The sequence below is a fragment of the Orcinus orca genome, chromosome 11, assembly GCF_937001465.1.
Source record: "Orcinus orca chromosome 11, mOrcOrc1.1, whole genome shotgun sequence".
Lineage (NCBI taxonomy): Eukaryota > Metazoa > Chordata > Mammalia > Artiodactyla > Delphinidae > Orcinus > Orcinus orca.
The window spans coordinates 11489262-11511484 of NC_064569.1; the positions used below are offsets into that span (position 1 = coordinate 11489262).

Here is a 22223-nt window from a genome sequence, read left to right on the forward strand (position 1 = left end):
ATACAGAGTAAAGCTCACTTGTCACCTCCCCTGCTGCCCTTGGGTAGAAAGGAAGCAGCATTGCACTGAGAACACAGGTGAAAGTAGACGCTTAAGCCCAAGGGTAAGCGTGACCTTTGGCAGCCTAGGGCCTAGTGACAGTTGCAAAAACTGGGGCTCCAGACAAGTGAATAAGCTTTTTACCTGGGAAGTGTTGCCGAGCTGTAGTGAGGCCAAGGGGATGTACAAGGATGGTGTCTCCCAGCTTATGTCTCCTGGCAATGTCTCCTTAGCCTCTAGATGCGTGGGAAACCTGAAGTCTGTCTGAAGCTGAAGCATCAGGCTAAGTAAATAGGTCTTTTTCACAGGGATACTTGGGTTTTATTTCAGCTTGCTGTCTGTGCAGTGCCCTGGGCGTGGTAGCCTGCCAAGAGCTGTCTTTCTGATCGTTACCATCCTGTGGAGCTCAGGAATGCCAGGGCCTCTGGCCAGCAAGGCCGGGAGATCAAGAGGTGTCCCCTATGTGGACTGAATGTGCTCACTGGCTTTAGCAGGGCAGCTGGAGAGTGGAGGGGATGGGGCCCGCTCACTGGCTTCAGGAAGGCAGTTCTTCAGCCCCCGCCAGGGGGCAGGGGAGTGTTGCAACCACTGCATGTGCAGACTTCAGCAAGGAAGTAGGACACTGCAACGACCACTCACCCCTGCCTGCTTCGCTAGGCAGTGGGAGGGTGTTGCATCCAGGCTCACCCACCTGTGCTAGCGCGCTAGGTGGAGAATGCGCCAATGGCTTCCGCCAGCGCCTCTGCCTGCAGACCGTTTCGGTTGTCCCCGGCCCCTCCAGCCTTTAGATGGGCAAATGAATCTTCCTCACATTTGGCACTTTCCAAGCTGTTGTTATTTTGCTGGGTCTTGGGGTGTGGAAGACCACATGCAAATCCTTTACTGGGGGAATCTCAGTTTCCTATAGCACTTTGGTACCCTTGGACATCAGCCCCGTTGGGTTTCTAAGCCAGACGTTTTGGGAGCTCATCATTCTGGTGCGGATCGCAGGGGCTGGGGTGCCTGGTGGGCGTCACCAATCCCTTGCTCCTCCTGGAGAAGCACCTGTCTCATGAGATCCCTCCTTATCGCGTGTTGCTGCACACAACAAAGTGGGGTCTTTTGCAAGACCATGTCTCTACCTCTCCTACCTGTCTCAGTGTGGTCCTTTCATTCTCTGTTGTGGGAATCAGTTCATTTCATTTTCAGATCTTTTTCAGAGGGAAATGATCCAAATGTAGCTGTAGATTTAGTGTGCCTGTGAGAGCAGGTGAGTTCAGAATCTTCCTACTCTGCCACCTTGGACCCCACCTTAAATCCTTTCCAGATTAAGATGGAGGTTATTATATTATATATATATATATTATATTTTATATATATTTTATATATATATATATATACATATATATATATATATATATCTCCTTGAATAACTACCTGTATTTTTACGGAGTCAGCTGGGACTCTCGTGAGTCCCATGAGACTGGCTTAGATAAGCCTGGGTGAGCTGGGGTCTGCAGATCCTTTTGCAATATTGATGAATGTATTGTGAAGGATTACTATTGTTCCTCCTATTCTATGCTGGAGTACAGTTTTGGGAGTGCCCTTCCAACAATTCTTATTAGGCAATTATCCCTCAAGGATTCTGGCAAGGACAACAGGAACACTATTACAATATCAATCTTCCATCCGTATATTGACTGACCATCTGCAAAACTTTATGTGGTTTGAGTTGCCTGGACTGTTGCCTCAGGCTTCTCCATGTTCTGTGGGAAGCCTCTCCAGTCCTCCTCTCGTGGGCCAGACATTTTGTAATTCTAAAATGCAAATCTATTAATGTCACTTTCACTTGTCATTTTAATGGTCTTGCACTGCCCTTCATTCCCTCTCCCTGGCCTTCTCCGCACTTCCTCTTGCCCATAGGCCTTTACATGTGCTGCTTGTTCCACAGGGAACATTCTATCACCCCATTATCCCAGGGAATTTATACTGGCCTTTGTGTCTCAACATAAATTTTACTTTCTCTTAAAAGCTATCTATTCATCCCCAAACTAGGCTTCTCTATTATTACCCAAATCACACTTTAGTCATTGCTTTTTTATTTGTGTCTATTTTTCACCAGAATGTAAAGTTTGTTAGAATAGGGGCTGCATTTGTCCTGTTTTTCATCACAAATACTCTGCTTAGGACATTTTAATAGAAAATTGTAGCTGAATAAATTATATCATGACTTGATCTATCGGTTCTGACTCAATAACTCTTAATATCCTTGTCTGTATCAGGAAGAGCCTCCAGGTCCTGCCCCTTTGAATACAAAACTGACACCATGCTCCTAACCCACTCAATCTATCACGGTACTCCTGCACCAAAGAAAAACAACAAGTCACCTAGCTTATTTCTGGCATCAACAGCACATACACATGGCATAAAGTTCATGGTAAAGCTTAGTTTTATATCTATGCGATGAATTCCGTGTGGCTGCTCCCATAACTAAACAATTCTTTGTAATATAAATAAAATTCTACATGTTTGCTGTTGAGAACAAAGCAGTCCAGTTAGAGAAATTATGAATGACATTGCTCCACTGGCTCCTGCAAAAACATCTTGGAGTTAAAAAAAAAAAAAAAGTCTTTTGTTTTCTCTCAGTTTAATTGCTCTAAAGAGCTCTATTATCTATATGTCTACTTCTAAATCTATCTATTCTGGAAGATATATATGCAAATATGAGCAAGGTCAAAAGTTTCACAGGAAATCCCTCCATGTCCTTCTCCACCACTACCTTTGGGATTCAAGACTATTAAGACTATGGAAGAACACCATTCTGCAGAGATTTCAAAGCAAAAGTTTCAGGTAACAGCTGGACTTTGCATTCTATCACAAACAAGAGGAAGAGTACGAATATTTGACTGTCTCAGTATCTTGCCGTCGTTACATTTCAGTGCAAAGGAACACAGAAGAATCAAAGCACAGTTTAACTTGGAGAAAGGAGTTCTCAGTCCCCCTCAGTACTAAAACAATTAAGCAAACTACGACAAAGATGAAATCAAAGTGGTCTCAAAGGAAGGATCAGGTCACAAGGACAGAAAGACATCACTTTATTCCCCTGGTCAGAATTCCCAATAGGGTGATGTTAATATTATCAAGAACAACAGTGCCAGAAGGGACAATAATACTCTGACACAAATACTCTTACAAAGCTAGATATGACAGGTGGTTGGTATAACCGCCCTGTAAGTTGCATATATGTAATTAAAGGTCAAAAGTGTCCACATCACATCTGCATTGGACACTTAGATGTTTGGTAAGAATTTCCCCCTTGCCTTTGCTCATAATGTTTCCTGAAGAGGTTGCAAACCTGCAGTTGAGGGCAATTCCAGCTAGCAGACACACGTTTTGGGGTTTTGTTTTTCAAATCCATATTTCTCTCTTGAGAAGCTAGAGGACATGGAAATACTGATCTCCACATGGCTGGGTGACAATAGTCAGTGGGAACTGACTGGCTCCCTGTCAGTGGACCATGTATTTGCTACAATTGTTTCCATTTCTATTTTCTTATACCAGCCCCTTTATTCATTTGCATCATCTTCTGTCTCCTTTAGGTATAGGAGTTTGCAATCCCAACTCTACAAAGACCATCTTTCCCATTCATCTCTACCTGCTCAAACTCTATAGTCATCGCTCATGGTTCATCTCAAATGTCCACCTTTTTCCTTTTCCCAACAATCAGATGTGAGTTGTCCCTATTTTGAATACTCACAACATTTCTTACACTTCTTTTGTAGCCTAAACAGTATCCAGTAATAATATTGTTCTTATCTGTATAGTACTTATCTTGTCTGTGTAAGATCTATAAGCTTGTACATTCATTCACCCATCCATTCAGCAAAAATTTATTAAGTACTAGGTGCCACATACTAGGTAAACTGCTGTGGATATTGCAAAGAATAAGAGAAATGCATAAATCACCTACACTCCAATTAAAAAAAAGAAATCATAAAAAAAGAGAACTGGAGACAGGCTCTCAAGGAGATGCTGAGACAGGATCTGCCTCGTTCATCTTTGATTCTACTGCAGAGCCTAGGCCAGTGCCTTGTGCTTAAATACTCAATTGGCATTTGTTGAAGTGAAGTTTTGTCAACCCTATTAACATAGTTTATGACATTCTATTAAATACAAGTATTAGAGCTATATTTCATAGCACTCTAAAAACCAATTTTGATTAATGTATGCTAATCACTAAACATTTCTTCTTCCATTCCAGTTAAATCACTAAGGTTTTATCCTGAAATAGTACTCAGAGTACTCAGATGTCTCTCTAAATTTATTTACCTGGGTAACTGCTGAAAGAGAGGCGACTACTCCTGGTGTCTTTATCAATGATGTTGAAGTCCCAGTGTTTATATATCCTGAGCATGGCAGCATACGTGTACCAGCTTGAGTGAGCAAAAAAGATGTTCTCAAATCCAGGAAGAACCTATAGCCAGAATCATAGTGAAGTATACAGATAACTGACTACAAATGTAGGAAGTGTAGAGGGATTATGTCTATTAAGGCGTTTACTGCTGTTTTTGTTACTGGAAAATTAACCTTTAATGTGCACAAAACAGAGTCTGTCCTCGCTTCCAAAATGGAAGATTCTGGATGGTGGGAGTGGCAGGTACATAGAGCATGGGAAAAATGATGGAAGAAACGGGTAACATCACGTACATCCAATTCCCTCCATCAGTTCCTTCTAGTTCTTAACTTCTATGACAGAGGAACCCATGAGCTGATATATAACTATAGCTGGGAGTGATGAGATGTTACCATACTTGGGTGACATATAGAAAAAGTCCATATGGACCAGAAGAAGGACGAAGAGAAAGGCTGTCGCATGTCTCACCTTAATAAGAGCAGAGCAATGTCCCATGTCCCATCTCTTAAAAGCCTCCAGGCCGGAGTTTTTTGTGGGAGAAAGTGAGGGAATCAGGTCCAGCAGATCTCCAACAGCATTCAGGAACTGAATCTGGAACAGGGTCATGGGCTGGGAAAAGAGAGAGACTGCACTTAACATTGATTTCAGACACTCAGATGTCATTTTCTATTGTGAGGGCTCCTGTTGCTAGGTATCCATTACATTATTCCTTCGTGAAGGTTCCCTAATGTTACAGATACACTAGATTTTATTGTAGTTTATAAAATGATTTTTATTACTTTATAGTTTGTGAGACATTTTAGCCTGTTAGCCACAGATTTGGGGAGTGGGTCCTATGAGAGTGAAATAAACAGAGCCCTCTGCTTGCATTCCTCTACAGCAGGTTTTTTCAGTCTTGGCACTAGTGATATTTGGGGCCAAATAAGTCTTTCCTGTTGGGCAGGGGGGCTGGGCATTGTAGGAAGTTTAGCAGCATCCCTGGCCTCTACCCACTAGATATCAGTAGCACCCTCCCAATTTTGACAACCCAAAATGTCTAGGCATTGCAAAATGTCCTCTGGTGAGAAGTCATCCTAAGCTGAGAAGCACTGCTTTACAGCGAAAATATTCAACTAAGGTGCTTTTGATTTTGATCGTATGTTTAAAACAGGACTAACAGACTTGACAGCATTAAACCTGAAGCAATTATCAGGCTTGAACATGAACTCTGTGTTAACTAGAGAGCACTGCTCCAGCAAGATTCAAACCACCAGAGTCGCCCAGGACTAGGCATCTACAAACAAATTGGTTTTCGGGCAGAGGTGGTGAGAAGACAAATACACATGACAATTTTAACAAAAGCAAAAGCAAGAAAAAAAAAAAACACCTGATTATTTATTTATATAAACATTCTCTTTGTTTTGTTTTTGAATAAGTAATCCATTCATTATTCAATATTTTTTTTAATTATAAGATCTATAGTGGAAATTCTCTTCATTCCTATCCTCTGTTCACTCAAGACCCACCCTGTCTCCAGCTTACTACCACTTTTATTGGTTCTTGCGTATATCTAGACTTCTAAAAATGTCTTACAAATACATTTTTTAACATAAACGATAGTGTGTTATATGTACTTCTCTTCACCTTGAGTTTTTTCTCTTAATATCTTTTCATATCTTGGGGACCTTTCCATATTTGATATAAAAATCTTCCTCATTCTTTTAAATAGTATTCCAGTGAATGGATGCATTATAATATTTTTAACCAGTATTTTATTGGTAGACTTTCAGGTGGTTTCTAGTCTTTTGCTAATATAAATAATGTAACAATAGTCAGACTTGGACACATCATTTTGTATGTGTGTGAGTCTGTGTGTGGGACAGAGCTCTAGAAATGATTTTGATTTTAATAGATATTTCCAAATTGTCTTCATAGGGCTTATTTCAATTATACTATTACAGCCTAACAACATATTAAACAATTAGTTTATTTCCAGTTTGATAGGTGAAAAACAGTATCTCATTGTAGTTTATACTGGCATTTCTTCTACTATGAGCACTGCTGAGCATATGTTTAAAAATCTTTGGATTTATTTTTTGTGAACTGTGAATGTGATTTATCTGTTTTTCTACCAGGTTATTCTTGTTTACCTACTTTTAAGAGTTCTTTAAGTATTAGAGAGATTAGTTCATTGTCTCCGAGATGAATTGCAATATATCTTTCAGTTTGTAATTTGCTTTTAAATATTTTGCCTTTATTTTAAAAATTAAGAATGATACCATACATATGAAAGAATAAAGATGTATATGCACAGTTTAAGGAAAAATAATAAACTCCTATTACCCACCTCACAGTTTTTAAAAAATAGAATATTATACATAATAATATATAATAATATATAATCATAGAATATTATTGTACATTTTATAAAACTTAGACATTTTTCTTAACAAACATATTGTCTAAAACACTTGCTTTATTAGGTTAATTAAATAGCCAGTACATTCATATGGGGCTCTTTAACCTACCCCAGAGAATAGCATGAATGAGACTGAAAGAACACAGAAACAAGCTGGTTTATTTGTGAGTTAACCTGACACTGAGTCAGGTGCTAGCAATGAGATAGATAAGACAGTTCTTCTGTGCAAGAAATTTATTCTCTAGTCCTAATTTGATCTTCTCCTTAATTGGAATGTATCAATAATTTTAAAGATAATTTTCAATATTCTTGCCATACCATATAAATCCTGAGTAGCTTTTAAAACATCTTACCTTCTTTGTTCCTTCTACTGTAGCCCTCTTCTTTGCCCCTACATATAGCCCATCCATTTGTGCCATAACATAGCCTGTGTGTCTCCAAAACGGGTCATCCTTGTAATTTTTGATGTTATCCCGGGCCCACTGATCTTGCTTCCTGGAAGACAAATTAGATTTGTACTAGAGGTCTCCATGGTTGTTCATCCAAAGCCAAATTAAACCCAGGTATTTAGAGATTATATATTCAGATACTTATGTTAGCTAGTATAATTTAAATTCTGGATCTTATAACATTCCAATCACTTTGAAAGGATATCAGAGCAAATCCTAAGTGATTTTTAATTTCTCCCAAGGACTATGACTCTTCCATTATAACTTCCCCCATGCTCTATCTAGAACTATCTAGAAACACAGGTGTAATATTTACTTATCTGTGATACTGAGACCTAAGAAAGTTGAGGATAGACTGGTTCAAATATATCTTATATAAAATCATGTTTCACTAAATCGGTAAGGACAAGTTGATTAACTTTACTTTGTAGATAGAAGTGATAAACAACAGGAAAAAAACAAAAGCTCTTAAGGACAGGGTGGTTTGTATTTGTCTGTATTTCTCTCAGATCATTTTCATAGTTTATGGTTTGCCCTATTCCAGTTGTCGCTAATAACAGCCTCAATGCCTCTGTCCTAGGAAAAAGTCTTTTTTTTTTAATAGTCCTTTCATTCTCTCTTCTCTTTTTGTTGTCTGCACTTTATGCAGGATGAGTTGATATAAATTTGTATACTAAAAGCTATTTCTGATGTGTTCAGGCTATCTCTAGATCAATTTAAAAATACAGTGTCACTGCTTCATGGGATCTAGCCCAGATGCTCTGTAGGACCTTAGCATCTGATGAAGGGGTTGCTTAGTATATAATTTGGAGGGCCAAACCAAGAGCTCCTTTATCCCCAAATTAGTCTCATAGTCTGTCATCCCACAAATATAAAACAGATTTTCTGAATATTGAGAATTATTAGTCTTCAGAAAACTTTACTAAAATGGAAATATTCTCAGAGGATGTTAAGAATTATAACTTTAGATATGAGCTAACTTCCCAGCTAAGAAGAGTCACCAGGTCCATGAAATGGAAGCACCTTTCAGAGGGAGAAGGAATGATTTCTGCAAGGAGAGGAGCCCCCAGGTGGAAGGGATCCGGGGATTTGACTTTGCCTGTCTTGCACTGGTGAGATCTTCCTCTAGCTGCGTCAGCAATTGATAATGGGATATTCAACCTGACCTCTGAAAGAGCACAAATTAGAAGGCATTTGTCCACAACCAGTTTTCATGCCATCACCAAAAGGTGCTATACTTAACTACAAGAATTACTCCAGAGTCCTGCCTAAGAGATGGAAAAGAAATTGGTGAAGGAGAAATTGCTGTTTGAAATGACAGATTCAAGCCCTGAAGCCTCAACAGCAATGAGAAGAGGAAAGCTTACGTTAAAGAAAGAGGAATACTTACGTTAAAAACTCCTGTACTTTATCCAACACGGAACGTTGCTTAATCAGCTGTGGGTAGAGGTTTGTGAAGTGGTCATACATATGTCTGAAAGGAGAGATGAAAATTGTTACATTTCCATTTTTCTTCTTGGATTTTCCCATCACAGTAAATTACCCAGTATTTTGGCTAACTGGGATGTTCCCTATGGCAAACCTTCCCTATCTTCTTTTATAAATCAAATGCACAATTTAAAATGGGGAAATATTGGGACTTCCCTGGTGGCGCAATGGTTGAGAATCCTCCTGCCAATGCAGGGAACAAGGGTTCAATCCCTGGTCCGAGAAGATCCCACAGGCCGTGGAGCAACTAAGCCTGTGAGCCACAGCTACTGAGACTGTGCTCTAGAGCCAGGTCTCTGCAATAAGAGAAGCCACCGCAATGAGAAGCCCGCGCACCGCAGCAAAGAGTAGCCCCTGCTCGCCGCGCCGCAACTAGAGAAAGCCCGCGTGCAGCAGTGAAGACCCAGCGCAGCCAAAAATAAATAAATTTTAAAAAAATTAAAAAATAAAATTGGGAAATATTCCCAACATATAGAAAAGCATAGAATATAACAAACACCCAAGTATCCACTACCCAACTATATAAAATCATTATATTTTGCCATATTTGCTTCATATTTTTAAAAAAAGATATAAAACATAAGATAGAGTTCAACCGCTGACACTAACTGTCCTCCCTTCTCCCCAGAGGCAACTGCAGTCTTGAATGAGTGATTTATTGTTCTCATGCACATTTTTATACCATCTCTCTCTATATATATATTTAATCATAAATAATGTATATTATTATTAATAATGTTTCAGGACAAATATAAATAAGATCATACTATCTACCACCCTAACTTATTTTTCTCCACATGATATTTTAAAAGAATTATCTGTTATCATCTGCAGTTTAAACTTATTCTTTTCATGTGTTGATGGTATTCCATGTTATGACTATATAAAAATTCATTTATGCAGTCCTATGATAGACATTTAACTGGTTTTTAATTTTTCGCTATTACAGTGCAACTTCATTGTTGTAAATGTCTCTTTTTACACATTTGTTTTTCTAGTATGTATGTGTATATATACATATACATATAAAAGTAGAATTTCTGGGTTGAATATTCTATACACCTATAGTTACTAGATACTGCCAAATTGTTCTCCACAGTGATTGTACCAAATTACGTTCTCCCCAACTACATGTTAGATCTCTCCTTGCTCCTTACCCTCGCCAACACTTGGCACAGTCAGACTTTCAAATTTTCAACAGTCTCTTGTATCTGAAATGATTCTGTGTTTTAATTTCCATTCCCCTCAGCATTACTGGCTATTTGAGATTTTTAAAAACTTATTTAAAAAGTTAAATGTCCCTCATACGCTATACAGTAAACATTTTTGGTGAGCTATAATTGACATACAACATTGTATAATGATTTGATACATTTATATATTGCAATGTGATTATCACCATAGCATCAGCTAACACCTCTACCATGTCACGTAATTGTAATTTCTTTTTGGTGGTAAGAACAATTAAGATCTAATCTCTTAGAAACTCTGAGGTTTATAATACAGTATTGTTGACTATAATCACTATGCTGTGCGTTGGCTCTCCAGGACTTATCTACCAGTTGCAAGTCTGTATCCTTGAACAACATCTCCTCAATTAAACGTTTTTGAATTGATGAAAATAACCCATTTACATCTGTTGTGATTTTCATATACTTGGATTTATTTCTGCAGTCCCTTCTGTTTTCCATTTACCATCCCTTTTTTTGGTCTCTCTTTTATGGTTTCTCTGTTTAAATAACATTTTCATTATCCTTCTTTTTACTTCTGCTAATTTAGAAGCTTTATATAAAATGTACAATTGACTCTTGAACATGACTTTGTACAGCAAGGGTCCACTTATACATGGATTTTTTCAGCAAATACATACTCTTTGGATATGGAGGGCCGACCATAAGTCTACATGAGGATTTTTGACTGTGCAGGGTTGGGGGTGAGGACTCAGCGTCTCTAACCCCAGCATTGTTCAAGGGTCAGCTGCATTTCTATTCCATTAGTGATCATCATTAAAAATTGTGAAAACGTTCATTATTATGCATTTTATTATAAAATATAAATGACTTTTTTTAGGGGGGCAGTACCACATGGCATGCAGGATCTTAATTCCTCGACCAGGGATCAACCCATGCCCACTGCAATGGAAGCATGGAGTCCTACCCACCGGACTGCCAGGGAATTCTTATATAAAATCTAAATGAATTTTCTATTTCTCTCCTCCTCCAATCATACATATTTTAGCAAGCTTTACCCATTGACATCACCAATCATGTTATTGTTCGAAGATTTAGTTTTACCTTTTCAATTAAAAAAATATTAAAATAATTTTTATTGTTTAACTTTTACAATCAAATTTTATTAACTTCTTTGTTTTTTGTGTTAACTATTGTTCCTTATATCCCAAATGTTCCCTCTTGCTATTTTTGTTAATGTATGTCCTATAATAGTTTAATAGAAGTCTGTGAATGGTAAAATATTTTAACTTATATATCTAAAAATATCCTTGTTTTGCCCTTGCTCTTGGATAATTTAAACGGTTTTAAAACTCTAGTTAGTTATTCTTCCTCAGTACTTTAAAAATATCATCCTCATCTTCTGGGTCTATTGTTGCTAATGAGAGGTATGCTGGCAGTCAAGCTGAGATGCCTTTGAAATCAATGTTTTTCTTTCTGATAGCTTTTAAAATTATTCCCTTTATCCTCAAATTTCTGTAGTTTCATCCTCTGTGTTGTAGCAATTTAATAGGCTGTGTATTCCAACTAAGGACTCGTGTCTTTCTCAATTTTGATCAATTCTCACTATTACCCTGTCAACTATTGCTTATCTGCAATTCCCTCCAGTTTCTTTTTCTGGGACTCCTAATAGACATATGTTGGAGTTTCTCAATCAAATTTCTCTGTTTAATAACAGCTTTCTCGTTATTTTTACCCCTTTCTCTTTTGGGGCAGTGTACTGTATAAATCCCTCAATACTAATGTCTGATTCAGAAATTAATTCTCTGAGTTGGTCTAGTCCAGGGTTTGCCCACTTATTGATATTTTAAAAAATTAATTTCCATAATTTTCATTTATGATATTTCAAGCAGGTTCTTTTAAAATATCTACCTGTCTTATTTCTTCCTTTTTGTTCCATAAATTTTTCAAGTTTTCCTTCATATATATGTGTGTGTGTGTGTGTGTGTGTGTGTATGTATACATATATTTTGTTGTCATTGTTGTGACCTGCAGCTTGAGTGATCCTAGCTCCCCAACCAGGGACTGAACCTGCGCCCTCGGCAGTGAAAGCACAGAGTCCTAACCACTGGACCACCAGGGAATTTCCAAGTTTTCCTTCATTTAAAACTTAGAGTACCTTAAGCATATTTAAAGTCTTTGTTAAACCATCTACAAAATTCATCTGGAGTGTATTAATGACTTACTTCATTGATTTTGCTTTTTCTTAGCATTCAGTTTCTTTGTGCTTTTTTTATCATTTTTTTTACATCTTTATTGGAGTATAATTGCTTTACAATGGTGTGTTAGTTTCTGCTTTATAACAAAGTGAATCAGTTATACATATACATAGGTTCCCATATCTCTTCCCTCTTGCATCTCCCTCCCTCCCACCCTCCCTATCCCACCCCTCCAGGCGGTCACAAAGCACTGAGCTGATCTCCCTGTGCTATGCGGCTGCTTCCCACTAGCTATCTACCTTACGTTTGGTAGTGTATACATGTCCATGCCTCTCTCTCACTTTGTCACAGCTTACCCTTCCCCCTCCCCATATCCTCAAGTCCATTCTCTAGTAGGTCTGTGTCTTTATTCCTGTCTTACCCCTAGGTTCTTCATGTGTCCATCATCAGATGAATGGATAAAGAAGATGTGGCACATATATACAATGGAATATTACTCAGCCATAAAAAGAAACGAAATTGAGCTATTTGTAGTGAGGTGGATAGACCTAGAGTCAGTCATACACAGTGAAGTAAGTCAGAAAGAGAAAGACAAATACCGTATGCTAACACATATATATGGAATTTAAGAAAAAAAAAGTCTTTGTGCTTTTTTGAACTTGGTATTCAGGCATTTTAAGTTATGTGTTTGTTTACATTCTTAAATTCTTCCCCCCCCACCCCCTTCCTTTCTCCCTCCCTCTTTCTTGCCTCTCATTTCCTTCTAGGTACTTCCATCAGACTCCCTGAGAACCAGGTCTTGTAGCGGCTTTGGGGGACTTCTTTCCTATGGAATGCTGCATGTATATGTGTCCTGGAACCAGCACATGGATGATTTGGTTCTTTTGCCCACCCCGCCTCCCGTCAAGCTCACGGTTTCTTATAAATCTCTACACCAGAGTGCACATCAGCAGAAGTTATTCTGTGGCCTCCTATTTTCCAAACAGTCCAAAGCAGCAAGGTTACTTCTGCTTCCCAGCCTTGATTCAGCTCCCTCAGGTCACAGAGTCTTCACCCACCAGCCGGGGTGGCTGTCTCTGCCTGCTTCATGCCAAGGGCCCAGCAGATCCAGACCCCAGCGCTTTTCTGCTTCATTTCTGGTTCAAGAGATCTTTAATCTTGTTTGGGGGGTCCAGCTATATTACCATGATGCTCTCTTTCTATACATTTTATCTACTATTTGCTCTAAGTTTGGAGCAAAGTGGGTCAAATTGTGAGCCCCTTGCACCCTCTGGACTGGAAGTTTACCTAAAGTCTGAGTTCTGGTTTTTATTTGATGCTTTTTATCGACCTAGAGGTCAGCACTGTAAGCAGCAGGTGACTCGGCTTCCAAAAATGGGAATTTGGCCCCCAGCACTGTGGAACTTTAGATATCTCTATCTAATAGTTTCCAGAACTGAAATTGATGCGAATAGAGTTTTATTGCCAGTGAGGCAAAGAACACTAAAATCCTTTGAAATCTTTTAGTTTATGGTCCTTGAATTCAACAAACTTCATGAGTGCTTTTCCTTCAAATTATCTGTAAATATTTTTTTAAAATTGAATTATCGTATTTAACTTTTGTTTATATATCTTTTATGCTGCCACACCTATTCTTCTATCAAGTTGGCCCCTTTTCTATCATCTCTAAAACTGAGGGAGAGAACAGCAATAAAGCTAGACAGGTATGTGGCTGACAGGGAAGGGACCCTCTGCCCTGGCCTCATATTTCAGGTGAATGGAATGCAGAAACTCCAGGTGAGTGGGACGACTTGATTTAGTTGCTTAGGGAAGCAAAAGCCCTTCAGTTTTCCCTCCGAGGTTGCCTGGGGAAGTAGAGATGGCTGCCAGGACTGTCTGGGCTCAGAAGCCAAATGCAGCACCCCTGCCCCCCTCCATGAGTTTCAGGGAGCAGCTAAAGGCTTTCTTGTCTGGCCTGGGGTGGAATAAGAGGACATTGGGAGTTGATGGACCTCCTGGGGGCAGAGGACTTATACTTGGGGTGACGACTGCAACCTCGATGGCATTGATTTTGCAACTGGAGACCAGGCAGACCATGGAAGCCTCATCAGGTGTCAGGTGGGGGAAACACCCCAGCTAAAGACTCAATGAGACTGTTCCACTTCAGTAAACGTGCCAGAGAAGGACACAGGACAACCACTGCTTAAACATCCCCCCTCCCTCCAAGATGCCTCAGTAACACCAATCCATTCTGGAAAAAAGTGTTTGGAAGAGGACTGGAACATTCTGAATTGACTCAGTTTCAATGATATTTTGTCCCTATAGAAATGACGATGGTAACATTTCCTGCCACGAGGAGGAATGGGCTCTTAAAATTAAAATGATTTAAATGGAAATAAAGTTCTCTGTTTTGGGAAAAAATAATTTGCGGGCTATTGACCTACCAATGCGCACTCAGGTAAAGATACAAAAATTCATACTTTTTACCTAAAGTCTCCATCACTGCACCCTGCCCAGCTCCACCCAGAGCTCCAGATCCTCTCGATTTTTCAGTCTATTTCAATATAGGGCTGTTTCTCAACCGGAGTGATTTTTCCCTCCAAGGGGCATTTGGCAATGTCTGGAGACATATTTTGTTGTCACAATAGGGGGGTGGAAGGTGCAACTGGCATCTAGTGGGTAGAGGCCGGGGATGCCGCTCAACTTCCTACAATGCACAACAAAGGATAATTCAATCCCAAACGTCAAAAGTGCTGAGGTTGAGAAACCCTGAAACAGAGGAACATTCATCCTGACTTGGGGGTGGTTGCTGTGGAGGTCCATATAACGGTAAAGACAGATGTAGATAAAAGAGGGTAACTAGGCCAGAATTATTAATATTTTTTCTTTCTTTTTTGGAGGGGAGGGGGAGGGGCTAAACTTTTTGATTCTGATATTCAGAGCTGCGGAAGAGAAACCTGCACCTTGAGACCAGAAGTGGAGGCTTCACCTGCCCCTGCCCCACCCAGGGGCCCTGAGGAACGTAATCCATTCACAGTCCCCTGAGAAGGCTGAGGCCCTTCTCTGATCTTTGAACCTGGGGCCCTATACCTTTGCGAAGGTTGAGGCCCTTCTCTGATCTTTGAGCCTGGGGCCCTATACCTTTGCGAAGGTTGAGGCCCTTCTCTGATCTTTGAGCCTGGGGCCCTATACCTTTGCGTGCTGGAGCAACACAGGACAGCAGATAAGAGCAGAGGCTTTGAATTCTGAACTCAAAGCTTGATCCACTCCTTGTAGGCTCTACAACCATAAGCAGGATTCCCAACTTCACCATGCTTCCGAATTCTCATCAAACAGAGCCAAGACCAGTCTCCACGTCAAGGATGTGTTAGATTTCGTTTCAGCTCCCGTGGTGTGTAAAGTCAGTAAGTTTCCTCCTAAGTTGGCCGAGACTTTGCCCATCTTTCCATCTCTCACACTCACTTTGTGACAATCACAAAGACATATGGACACCTACTTTTCCCTGCGTCTTTTTGCATTATGTTAATACTATATCATTTAGTGCTTGTCAGGTGATCTCTCCTACTTTTTCCTAGTTGTTTCAACTTCCTACTTCCTGGGTCTGACACCATATCAGGCTCCTTTAGTATTTCCCATTGTGATTAATCCACTTGTGTATGTGTGTGCACGTGCACAGACTCCGTAGCTGGACAGCTGGTCTCCAATTCTGGCTGCTGCTAACTAGCTTTGTGACTTTCAGCTACTTATTTTACCTCTCTGTGCCCAAGTTTTCTCTCAGTAATATGGGGATAGTAATAATATATACCTCACAGCGTGGCTGTGGATTAAATAATTTAACATATATAAAATGTTTTGAACAATGCCCGGCATATTTTAAATTATATATATATATATATGTGTATGTGTGTGTATATATATATATAAATATAAGTGCTAGTCGTCATCATCATCATCATCATCACTATTTTGTGCTTCATGTTAAGTCCCAAATAATTACCAACTGATGGGTCATTTGATAATTTTGAGGGTGTGACTGTGTCTTACTTATCTTTGCTTTGGCTACAGCCTTGACCTGGAGCCATATTCAGTTTCTAATATCAGAAGGAGCAAGTTGGGGGGTACGGAGGAGATTCTTGAAGTATCTCTTGATGGTAAGACAAACACCCAAAAAGGTTCCGCCTTTGACTAGTCTCTCTACTTGTGCCATAATCTTGCTAGAACCTCTTTTCATCATAGTTTTACCAACTGTTGTGTCAACACATTACCTTAAAACGAGTGGGGAGAGTACTCAGGAACTCACTCCCCACTGTCTCTCTATCCCCAGAGCCCCGCACAAGGTAGTATAACGAGGGTGAGTCGCATTGAATTGTGGCATCCAAACTGGCTAGGTAATTCCAGAGGAGGTCATTTCTACATGTGCCTCAGCAACACAAGAGATCAGCCACTTTGTTAAAAACTAGAGCAGACCAGGTCCTCACACCCCCCATCATCATTCTTTCCAGAAAGGTTTCCTGACTTATTTTATTGACTATCAATGACAACTTATCAGGTTTTACATCATTAGTGAGCCATCAGAGACTCTTAATTCGCAACTGTTAGGGAGCCACCCAGTAGAGTTAAAAAAAAATGAAGGCAGAAATTCCATTTGGCCAAGGCTGCTAGACAATGCATTACATGGAAATACGTAGCTGACACTTCCGATTCATCTCTCATAAAACAGGAACAACAGGATTCAATTAAACTTCATAAGCGTGTAGTTAAGTAACCACTGTGGGGGGGGGGCAGAAGTGCTGTGCCAGGCGCCTGGGGTATATAAAGATGAATAAGATGGGGACCCTGTCCTCAAGGCACTAACAGGTGGTGGAGGGGAGAGATGGGGCTCTGATCCAGTGGAAATGGAATCAGAAAGAGCTTCATCAAGAAGAGAGCATCATATAACTGATTCAATTTGTTGTACAGCAGAAACTAACACAACATCGTAAAGCAATTATACTCCAATAAAGATGTATTTAAAAAGGTCATTTCTGGGCTTCCCTGGTGGCGCAGTGGTTGAGAGTCCGCCTGCCGATGCAGGGGACACGGGTTCGTGCCCCGGTCCGGGAGGATCCCACATGCCGCGGAGCGGCTGGGCCCGTGAGCCATGGCCGCTGAGCCTGCGCGTCCGGAGCCTGTGCTCCGCAACGGGAGAGGCCACAACAGTGAGAGGCCCGCGTACCGCAAAAAAAAAAAAAAAAAAAAAAAGGTCATTTCTAACAGCTATATGATGTAGCATCATATTGACACACAATACAAAATATTGTAATTTCAAAAAAAGGCATAAAACAAAAAGAAGAGAGCATCTGAGATGGGTCTTGGAGGTTAAGCAGGATTTTTTTTTTTTGCAGTACGCAGGCCTCTCACTGTTGTGGCCTCTCCCGTTGCAGAGCACAGGCTCCGGACGCGCAGGCTCAGCGGCCATGGCTCACGGGCCCAGCCACTCCGCGGCATGTGGGATCTTCCCGGACCGGGGCACGAACCTGTGTCCCCTGCATAGGCAGGCGGACTCTCAACCACTGCGCCACCAGGGAAGCCCTGAGCAGGATTTTGATAGGTGGAGACGGAAGAGGCAGCATCTGGCTCTCAGGAATCACAGTTCTAGGAGATGCTAGGAAGGGGCTGTGCGGGAAGCTGAAGGGGCATCACAGCAAGCCTCAGGGGGCCCTCCGGAATGCATGTCTGTGTGGTTCATCACGCAGTGAGGGGCTTCTCAGGGGCCGGGGGTGGGGCAGTGGAAGAAGAGGGAGAAGAGAGTGTGAAGAAGAGCAAGACAGCGAGAGAAGCTCCTGAAAATTGTGAACGCCTACCCGAGGCTGTGGCCCTGGTGGATCTGCCTCCGCTGCACACGGCGAGATAACCCTGCAGGAGCCGCGCAGGTACACCGCCAGGAGCTTCCGGATACAGGACGGAGGGCGGGCCCGGGACGGTGTCGTAAAAGTGTCGTAAAAGCTCAAAGAAGCGACAAACTGCTGCGTGCTTCGAAGGCAGTGATGGAGGATTTGAACGTATTTCTTTGTGTTTTGATTTGGTCTCTCGAGCGTTTCATAGGTTGGTAAAAGCAAATTATATTTTCTGAGGCCGTCAAACCAACGTCCTTATCTGCCTATCTCAGTCGTTCATCGCACGATGTTCGTCCTTTCACACATCTCCCCCCGAGGTGCGGCAGAATATAAGGCACACCACTGCATTTTAAATGTGGTGATGTGGAAAAACGTGGCAGCCCTATACTTCCCACTGCTCTTGGCAGCTGCCTGAGCAGCTCTGCAAGATGAGAGGAAAACAAGGCAGTTCTTTCTTTTGGCCTCTGGCACAAACTCACCTTCTCTGCCCTGGCTCCAAGGCTGTGTCTTGGTACGTGGAATTGTCCTTTGCAAAACAGTCCCCAGCAGTATATGTTTTAAATTGATAAAATGATGTCTGTATGAAGATGCTATTGCTTCTCATACAACTGTCCCTGTGTAGCTGAAAACAAAAAACTCTAGCCTATGACCTGTATTCTTTCTCCGCCATTGGTTTGTGGCTACAGTCACAACTTCCAGAGGGTTGACATTTTAAGCTCTTCTGCTTTGCTTCAGAGAATGCTGGATACCTTCGCTCGGAGGGAGCCTCACTGCCTCTCTGCTCAGTTGAGACAGTGCACGGGGTGCCTATTGGTGCAGTCCTTCCTGGGTGGCGCCTTGGGTCTGAGAGTCTCAAGCACATGAATTCTTCCAGCCTCCCCTCTGCCCTATCTCCCTGCCAGAGCTCTTGTCTCTGTGAGCCCTGATTCTTTACTCCATTTGGCATTTCTCCTTCCTCCAAATTAAACTCTTGGGCAACAGAATGTGTAGTAAGCCTTCACCTCCTAGACCATATCAGAAGAGAAAGGCAGGAAACTGGTAACCACCTCTGTCTCTTCCCTCTTCCCCAACCCATTGCCAGGGGTCTGTTTTAAGCTTGCCGGGTCACATCCCACTGTTCTGAGCTTTGAGTGAAGCACAGAGCAGAGCCTTTGAATGCATGCTGATTCAGAAATTCCCCTACTTATTGGACTTTTCAGCAATGCAGTCAGAATGACAGCCTCTGAAAAGGAGCTTCTGGGTTTTGGTTGTATTTCTTTCTTTTTTTCTTTTCTTTTTTTTTTTTACATAGTAGCATTTATTTATTTATTTAGCCGCACAGCTTGTGGTTACGGATAAAGGAACTCAAGGATAGGTCAGTACTTTATATTATGAATAAGGCAGAAATGATAAAGCTACTTCCCAAAGAGAGATGTTAAAACTTAGGTTTTCCTGAGACATAAGAATAACAGAAGGGTCACTTTTGTCAGAAGTCTCCTCGGTCAAACTCCCTGAACTCTCTAGTACTGATGCCAAAGTCCAAGGAAGACAAGCTTAGGCTCTCAACATTCAATCTATGTTAGCATCTCTAACACAGATTAGAGATGCTCCACTCAAGTTACATAGCTTCCCTTAATAACTCATATGTATCTTATGCATGACTTCATTGAATATATTTACGTTCACACAACTTCAATCTGAATTATTTCTCCAAACTTGCAACTCAATTTCAAGAATGCAGTCAGAAACCAGTGGATCCCGAAATAAAGATTTATAGGGGAAAAGAAGAAGTTCAGATTTTTACATGTTGAATACAGTTTTAAACATGTTTTTTAAATCGTATTTAGTTTATAAAGTTTTCTACATCTCCAAACTGAGAGTCCCCTATTAAGGGGACTTGTATGGTAAGGTAACAAAAATTTGGCATAAAAACAAAACCAGGAATTTTTCGTTTAAATTTTAAAAAAGAGCAGCCAGAGTCCAGCAATTAGTCATTCAACATTTGATACAATTGCCAGTACTCAGAAACAGATTAAGATCAGCACTGCATTTACTATGACTAAGATGGTAACAGTGCAAAATAAGGTTTGGTTAAACTGCACTCAACAATCTAGGTCACAGAGCATAAAAGAAGAAAACCACGTCCTCAAGACATTTTATATCAAAGGAAGAATGAGGCTTGTTTAAATGAGTTGCAACTTTCCTTTCCTCAAAGATCTGTTCTCTAAAAAGGATGAGTCATGATTGCATTATTATAAGTACATATTTTGTTATTTCCATAAGAGAAGGGAAGAACACAAGAATTAAATAACAATAGAGTTGGAAAGAACATTCATGTTAGACATTAAAATTTCAATTTAAAATCTTCCCCCACTTGAAAGTATTGTTCTAAGATGGTTGAAAATAAATGCTCTTACATTTTATTTTTAATTAATCTTCTCTGCTTGTGGTCCTCAAAGAGCCACTCCACCTCCATTTGCTTTCTACCTGACAATAAATGACTAGTATGATGAAATGACTTAGCAGTCTTTTAAAAGAGTTTCATGAGAGGGAAAGATTTTAAAATGTGTCACAACTGGGGGCTTTGCTCCTTCTAGGCAGGTATGACTACTACAGGTTCAAATGTAATTCTGATAATCTTTCTATCGTATGAGAAAAACCATGGCAAATTTTCAGTTCTAGTGTACAATGCCAGGAAGAAAAAACCACTGTTGGGCAAAGAAAAGGACAGAGGTTGCCTGGCAGTTCTCCACCACGACTGGGTACTTACGGGGCAGTGAGGTAACCCTCCAAAAAGCCGGCTGCAAACATGACGATCTCATTGCTCAGGGATCGAGAACCGTACCCCGCTCTGATCTCAAGGATGCCCCAGCCTGTGGTTTTCACAGAGTTATTGTAAAAGCCATAGGCATCCCCATTCCTGTCTAGGACATTTTTGACTTGTATTCTCTTCTCAGTAGGCATCCAGTATGCAGTTGCATAGTAGACCCCTGGAAAAAAAGAAAAAGGAATAATGATAGGATGTCATTGAACTGAACTGCTGATACATTTTTTTTTCTTTGTAACCAACAGTTCCAGCACATTTGCTTTTAAAGAGTTCTGTTCTGTTACAACAGAATTGGGAAATCTGCCACACTATAGTTTGTCCTTGTTACAAGTGGGAAAATACCAGAGCCTTGACCAAGGGGGATGAGCCTAGAGCACAAAGAACCAGGTCAAAGGTAGGGGTGTAGCTGGAGCATCAAAGAGGTGGGTCTAACTGCTTCATCCTTAGAGATGGGATTCTGGGCAAGGCAGGAGCTGGAGCTCTCACCCACCTTGTCATTCAACCAAGAATAGGGTTCACATCCCTGGTCTGCAACCCTTTCCATCCCCCTCAATAGTTGAACCAAAGCACACGTATTCTCTCACTTTCTATCCTATCTCTCCTGCTTAATTCTTTTTGTTTTTCCTTATCAAAAATATCTTATTTACAAAAAAATTCAATTATACTGTACATCCTACACTGGAAATACATTGAATAATTGCTAGAATAAATATAGGCAATTAATTCCATGTTTTATGAGAATGAGAGAATTTGACATTTGAATGTTATCAAAGCTTAACTTAGAACATAAAAAGTCAAAAAGGCAAACTCAAGTTTTAGTCTCATTTAATGGCATGGTCTGTTCGTTTCTCACAAGCTCTCCAATCAGTGAGAGTCTAAGTTGTAGAACGTTATGTAAGTTTTTGTACTCTGAAGGTAGAATGTGCAGTTTTTTCTTAAGCAGGATGGATGGAATATAGGTGTCTGCATAAAAAGGAAGCAGAAAGTAAAGAAACACATGGTTGAATACTTCTCCCCATTTATGCTTCCTCACAATACTTTTTATGCGACTCTTCATGTGTTCAATTGTTTTTAAACACAGGTCTACACAGCACCAGCTACAAGGCAAGATGGGTCATGTCAAAAGTCAAACTGTATAACTAAGACCCCAGAGTAGCTAAATTAACAAGCCTGAGGATACCTGGTCCATCAATTTTTTATGTGCCAATTCTTTTTTTTTTTTTTTTTTTTTTGCGGTACACGGGCCTCTCACTGCTGTGGCCTCTCCCTTTGCGGAGCACAGGCTCCGGACCGGACGCGCAGGCTCAGCGGCCATGGCTCACGGGCCCAGCCGCTCCGCGGCATGTGGGATCCTCCCGGACCGGGGCACGAACCCGTGTCCCCTGCATCAGCAGGCAGACTCTCAAC

The 22223-nt window shown here is 40.7% G+C and overlaps 1 protein-coding gene across 1 annotated transcript in view; it reads right to left on the minus strand.

Annotated features, from left to right (window-relative positions):
• PLBD1 (phospholipase B domain containing 1) overlaps positions 1–22223 on the minus strand; it is a 68253-nt gene that overhangs the window by 28607 nt on the left and 17423 nt on the right. The window contains exons 2-6 of the mRNA XM_049693873.1: positions 20760–20979; positions 8670–8753; positions 7187–7325; positions 4901–5041; positions 4348–4492 (exon numbers count right to left, since the gene is read on the minus strand). Coding sequence (XP_049549830.1) covers positions 4348–4492; positions 4901–5041; positions 7187–7325; positions 8670–8753; positions 20760–20979 — 729 coding nt within the window. The remainder of the gene's footprint in view (positions 1–4347; positions 4493–4900; positions 5042–7186; positions 7326–8669; positions 8754–20759; positions 20980–22223) is intronic.